This window comes from Mobula birostris, chromosome 10, assembly GCF_030028105.1.
Source record: "Mobula birostris isolate sMobBir1 chromosome 10, sMobBir1.hap1, whole genome shotgun sequence".
Taxonomy (NCBI): domain Eukaryota; kingdom Metazoa; phylum Chordata; class Chondrichthyes; order Myliobatiformes; family Myliobatidae; genus Mobula; species Mobula birostris.
In genome coordinates this window covers 102706597-102713285 of record NC_092379.1, presented here as the reverse complement: position 1 = coordinate 102713285, position 6689 = coordinate 102706597, and the positions used below count along the sequence as shown (strand labels likewise).

General features: G+C 37.2%; 1 protein-coding gene across 3 annotated transcripts; it reads right to left on the bottom strand.

Moving 5' to 3' along the window:
* Positions 1-881: 881 nt before the first annotated feature.
* Positions 882-4819, bottom strand: LOC140204214 (rho-related GTP-binding protein RhoG-like). 3 transcript variants are annotated; one of them, XM_072270734.1, is made up of 2 exons: positions 4712-4819; positions 882-3384 (listed from the first exon to the last, which is right to left on the bottom strand). In XM_072270734.1, exon 2 carries the CDS (start codon positions 3356-3358, stop codon positions 2783-2785), a length of 576 nt encoding a protein of 191 aa, XP_072126835.1. In that variant the 5' UTR covers positions 3359-3384; positions 4712-4819; the 3' UTR covers positions 882-2782. The 3 variants fall into 3 exon arrangements, with proteins under 3 accessions (XP_072126835.1, XP_072126837.1, XP_072126836.1); XM_072270736.1 differs by lacking the exon at positions 4712-4819 and adding an exon at positions 4541-4705; XM_072270735.1 differs by lacking the exon at positions 4712-4819 and adding an exon at positions 4565-4705.
* Between the last annotated feature and the right edge of the window lie 1870 nt (positions 4820-6689).

Here is a 6689-nt window from a genome sequence, read left to right as displayed (position 1 = left end):
TGAAATACTACACTACCATGGTGGCCAATATTCACTAAATGCATCTACCATATTTATTTAATAAGATGCATTTGAGGCAATTTTGTTTGATTGTGCTTAGAGAGGCAAGCATCATTGGCAAGTACTACATTGATTACTCATATCTAAGATTGCAAAGGTGATAATAAACCTTCAACCATTTTAATTTAAGTGGTGAATATATTTGTACAATACTTAGATAATTTTTTTTACTGCAGTCTTAAATTTTATAGTGGCAGATTAGTAAAGAAGGCAAACTACAAAATAAATGTTCTTTAAAAATAAAGCCTGTAGTTTGCATAGCAAAAGTGTAAGTGATTAGTTACGTGCTTGGTTAGTGGCTTTAGTTATAAGGAACAAGCAACCTTAAATGGGAATGAATCAATTGAAATATCCATTGACATGGGGTTTGTTTTCACAAGTTTTTGTTAATAATTCTGTTAGAGAAAAAAGTTGGGGAAATTAGAAGTTCATAGTAGGATCGAGGAGAGTAACATCAAGATTGTTAAACCCCCATTTATCAGATAAGGAACAGATGTAGGTGTAGTTACAATGTATCAGTGCACTTGCAGTGTAGTTAAATATCTGACTGAGACTGAAACAGTTGATCCAAGTGTGACCACAAAGTTGAGGTTTTGTCTAAAACTGAAAGACAACATCACAAATTCAGGAACAAAGGCACAGTAATTGCATTTTGTTGTGAATAATTTGTAAAATTAGGTCATTTGCTATGGGCTGATAAAAAAACAGATCACTATAAGCTACTGCAATTATGCAAACACTTGAATATAAAACATTTTAGATTTTTAAAACTTAATAAGGCAGTTATCCACAGTTCAGAAAGTTACACAACTCAATTATGAATGAAAATTAAATTTTATTTCAGCAGTACAATTTTTAATAAATCATTTCAAAACAATGCAGTCCTAATTTACATTTTTTTTCTAAAAACATGACTCAGGTTTCTAGTGCATAGTAATAGCATTTCCCATCATGGTTACAGCGTAGTGAAAAGCATGATAATGACAAAACCAAAAAAAAGGATTTTATTCTTTAATTCCACTCAGACTGGCAACATTTTTCTTTGTGTTTGCTTCACTGTATCAATAACAATAGCAAAAGTTAATTATTGGACCCCAAATATACAGCTTTGTAAAACAAAGGACTGGGCCATTTTGAAATGAGAATCTAATACAATGAGAATCTAATACTGCAATAAAAAACCAGCAAATTTCCTCTAGAGAAGAAGATGGGATAAATTAAATTTTGTTTTAAACATACAACAGAATTTCAAAGTTACATTTAAGGTTAGAGTTTGAAATGTCTTTGGAGCAAACCGCTTTCTAGGTGTTTATTTGGCAATCTTAATGTAGAAAGCAGTATTTCCCTATCTTGCCTTGATCATGCACACCAAAAACAAAATGTTAAGACAGTTAAATTGCCTACACTGATCCATTCAGGTTGGCTCACTTTTGGTCATCTTTCTGCTAAATGATGCCATTAGGGTATCCCACAGACTGAACTAAGAACAGATCAAAGAATCCCTCAACACAAATATTCTTTTAACTAAAAAAAAAAATTAATTCAAGCTGAATATCACTGTTCCACAACTACCAGATTTAATGTTATGTTAGTCACATCTGAGTTTACTTCAAAGAACAAGAATTGTGCACCAAACGTACCACCATATGTAGAAGTGATGCAATATAAACTGTTCAGACTTGATCTAAGATAATTCATATTAGCCATCTTCCCCCACACATCGGCAAATGTCAGTAATTTCTCATTTTCCCTTTCATCCTATGTCAGTACCATCTGCAATGCGCTGAAACACCTGCAAATTCACGCTGCAGCAGGTTGATTCTAGAATTCGTACCTTGCCAGATCTTGCACTTGTGCAATATAAGTATTGGTCAAACTTAATTTGTTTTTGTGCGATTGGAGCTGCATGTATGAAAATGGTCACCAACCAAAAATTCCTGAACAACACCCAGTGAAGGTTACCACTAATATTTTTGTACCAAAATGCATTTGGGACATTTAGTTGCATAGAATTGAAATGTGATTTTAATTTCACCCATTTGAAATCTGATATTTAAACTTTGTTGCTTTTTGACTAATGTCAAACTTAGTAGGTGTTTCACCAAGTCTTGACAGTGCCAATGCAGACAGCAAGGATTGTGTTTCATGTTTATAACAGTAAACTGTAGTAAGTATTAGTTCAGGATTTTACATTGAAATGTATGCTTATAATTTATAATTTCATACTAGTGCCAATGTGAGAAATATGCTCTGCTTATAAACCAATGTAGTTGTGAAAGCCAGCATCAGCTATTTGAAACCTGAGCAATAGCAGAAAAAAATTGCCATTTGTTTAAAGTGATCAAAACAAGTTTGCTGCTAAACCGTTACATCTCAAAAAAAAAGATAGTTGTGAGTAAAGCTATTAATTTAACAGAATTAAGAATCTGAAAAAAATCTTTAAAGTGGCTGTTAGAAGGCAATCAATTTAGCTTAGCTCAGGAACAAGAGGACATTTAATTGCAAGCTAGAAAGTCCAGTGCCATTATATCATATCTCATTAAAGGCCTGCATTTCTGTAAAAATAACACCCAGCCAATAAAGCAGCATTTCAACAATTTCCAGTTTCAGTCATACAAGCTTGTTTTGTGCAAGATCCTTGCGTAACACCACAATGCAATCCAAAACACAGTCGATCCATGGCTTTCAATCTATGTGCAACCACAATGTTCGTGTATTTGGGCTACAAAAGTACACAATTTTTGTTTTTCTTTTTTCTGTGAGGATAAAGGACTGCTCTCACAGCCTCCACAAACACCTCTCTGATGCCCTCCTGATTGAGTGCTGAACATTCCAGGTACTTGACCGCTCTAATCTGTTTAGCCAAGTTTACTCCCTGTTGAAACGATGTCGGGGAAAGGCTTTGCTCCTTGAGCTTTTTTACGGTTTCAGGATCACTCCTTAAATCTTTCTTCGTACCAACCAAAAGTATGGGAACATTTGGGCAGTGGTGTAAAACTTCTGGTTGCCATTTATGGCGAACATTGGCAAAGGAAGAAGGACTAGCAACGGAAAAACATATGATGAAGACATTACTCTGTGGGTAAGATAGAGTGCGAAGACGGTCATACTCTTCCTGCCCTGCTGTATCCCAAAGGTTCAGGCTTACAGTTCGTCCATCAACAGTCATCTGTGCACTATAGTTGTCAAATACAGTGGGAACATATTCTGCAGGAAAAGCATTTGTTGTGTAACTAATGAGAAGGCAGGTCTTCCCAACTGCACCATCTCCAACCACCACGCATTTTATAGTCTGCATTATTCATACAGTATGAAGGTCACACTCTGTTAACAAAAAATTAACAGATGTTAAAACAACTTCACAGTATCCAGCAATCACTCAGCTCAACTCTGACTGGCTTCAATCCAATCACAATCAGCTGCAAAGCAATTAGGAGTCAAAAGTTGCTGACAGTTGATTTGGTGTTCAACAAATTAAAAGACAAACATGGTGGACCATTTTCTCAGAAATAAAACTTTCAAACATGTAGCTATTAGAGTTGAAAACCACTTTTGTTTTACCAGAGGTGTTAACTTTACATTATTATTTGAACAGCAGGTGAATTTGAAAGTATCTCTCATTTCATTTCTATTTTGAGTAGCAATTCATACTTTTTGAAAGTTTGCAATTTGTAAAATGGCTACTGCTGAACCAAATTTCAGTAAGTTGAAATTTATCTGACTCAATCCTGATTGGTGATCGATAAATGAAATATCATCAAATGAAGTCAAGCAGATTTTTTCACTCAGGTCCCTGTTCAATGTATTTGAAGTACATGGGCAATAACTTGCATTAGGAACTATTAATTATATCCCAACATGAATTTTTAAATTCATATTGTAAGCAGGTCAGCTAAATAATTGAACAAAGCTTTCACAAGAAACAGCTGCAACAAAAGAACCACACAAAGCTCAGAATTAAGTAAAGGTATTCTCTCCCTTCTCCCCCTTTCCGCCGATCTCGGTGAACAATACTGCCTGTCCTTTTATCCTCAACCCATCAACATTGTTCGCCAACCCAGTTTGGTTTTCTCTTTCTGTTACACCACCTCTTTCTCTTACCTCAGATCCCATCCATCTCCCATTCCTAATTCAGTAAACTCCTCCCCCGCAAATTCGCCACACCCAATACAACTTTATTACATATTGCGTGTTTTATTATTATAATTATTATACTTTTATTTTTTTTGCGCTGGATCGGATCCGGAGTAACAAATATCTCGTTCTCCTCACACTTGAGTGCAGGAAATGACATTAAACAATCTTGAATTAGCTTCTTCCAAACTTGACACAGTCTCCCACATTCAAGTCGTCTAACTACATATGGCCAAGGTTACTTGGCACACCCCAGCGTACCCTCCCCCCCCCCCCCCCACCCCGGCTCCAACTCTCCCCGTCCCACCATCCTTCCTTCACTCCAACTTTAGTTTCGACTTCTTACTTCCCGTTCCCGGAACCGACGCACCTTCACTTGTTCCGTTCGCTTTCAGCATAATACCCCCAATACCGGCGTCAAGAATCGGACTTCGGCAAGGAACAGACACCCGCCGAGCGGGTGAGCGGAGCAGCCCACCGCGGACAGTCCTAAATCCACAAACCCGAAGGCACTTACCTCCAGCTACCCGGGACAGGCCTCATCCGGGACTCACAAACACAGCCTGCCGGGGAATGTAGTACGGCTGGCAGCCGGTGCGCTTGCGCAGTAAAGCAGGTGTGGTGAGCCGCCCCGCGAGTTGGCGGCGCAGGCGTACAGTCAAAATGATATCATTTAGACGAAGGCTGCGTGTAGGGGCGTGATCGCTTCGAACTGCAAAGCAAGCTAGTGTATTGCCAGAGTTGGTTTAAGGACCTTGAGAGAGGATAGGGATATGAAGGAGGAACAATGATCCTTTGTACTTAATTGCACATTAAACATTCCAAGATAAATAAGATTGGTAACACATATGACACATCTAAATTTATGGAAAATAATTGTTTTGATAATAGCCTTCTTTTAAAGATTGCCTGCACCACAACAATGTGTATAGAAAGTTCTAGAGGCACTGTGTAAAAAAAATAATGAAAAAAAACACTTGCATCATATAGAATCCATGCAGAGAGAAACAGACTATATTGTATCTGTAGAAAGAGAAACAGTTAATGTTTCAGTTCTGATCAAGGTCTGGGATTAAAAATGTTAACTTTTTTGATATGTTGCAGACCACCCAGTTTGTTCTGTTTTTATTTCAGATTTTCATCGCCTGCAGTTGTTTTTTCACACTGTGTTCTCTCAATGGTTTCAGTTGCAGATCAAGAAGAGGTAGAAAGAATAAGGGGAAAGGCTGTAAGATAGTGTAGACCAATGTCAATATAATGATTATCTTAAAAGCTGACACACACAGAAGAGGTAAAAAAAAACAATTGAAACTGAAAGATAAAGTCAAATTTTAAAGAGGTATGAGGAATGATATTCTAGAGCTTTTGAGGGCACAACTCAGAATGTGGAAGGAAAGATAAACAGACATTCAAGAAACCAGCATTTTGGAGGACTGTAACTATTTTCAAAAGAGGTGCTAGACGTGAGCTATGGAGGTCAGGATAAAGGCATGGAAGGATTTCTTTCTGGGGATTCAGGTGTTCAACCCTCAGGGCACCAAAATCCTCTCCTTACTAACAATACTTGTTGTTAATATCGCAATTAATATATTATTATTCCTCTAAATGGACAAAATGACATATATTTTGTTAAGGTTACGATAGCAGTAACTCCACCACATCTAGGCCCATAACCAAATTCACAAAATCGCTCTACCATTTCCAACTTCCCACAAACACATTTCCTCTTGCTTTATTAACTATTGTGAATTCTCAGAGTAGTAGTTTGCAGTGTGTGCATTATGAAAGGCAGGAAACACAGCAAGCTCTGAAAGGTCAAGTTTAGTTAACATTCTTCTCAGACGGTGTACTTGCTCATAATAATGCATGTGATCAAAATGTCACAAATTATATCATACATTTAAACATATTACACTTTTTGTGTCTTTTAAAATAAAAAACATGGTCATAAAATCACAACATTTACAACATTTAGCTGACTTTCTGATCTTTGAAACTCATCAAGCGTCAACCATATTAGCTTTGTTTATGTTGGTTTTAGATACATATGATATTGACATTGTATTCACTTCAGAATTCATGGAAATTCTGCTTTTTTCAATGATGTCCTGTGTTAACTCTTCTACCAATGTTGGATTTACTTCTGGAGCATAAACTTACAACCTTCATCTTATTCTCATGGATATCTGGCAGTCATATAAAGTCATCTTCATGAACCATTTTGAATCTCTCCTAAAACCCCTAAATAAGCCAGCCGGTGGTGTAGTGGCATCTGCATCAGACTTTGGGGCGAGTGGTCCCAGGTTCGAATCTGGCCGGCTCCTTGCGTGCTTTCCATCCGTGTTGGGTTCAGTGTTGAGCTAGCAGCTATACCTTGTGGAAACAGACAAACGCTATAGAAACATCAAGTGTGCCGCCTGATGCACTAATGAGGTGTGGGAGGAATTCATTAATAATAACTAAACCCCTACATATTAATTCTTGAAAATGCATAT

What these genes read in the sequence shown, in the direction of transcription:
- LOC140204214 (XM_072270734.1), bottom strand. Translation starts at nt 3,358, where the DNA reads ATGCAGACTATAAAATGCGTGGTGGTTGGAGATGGTGCAGTTGGGAAG.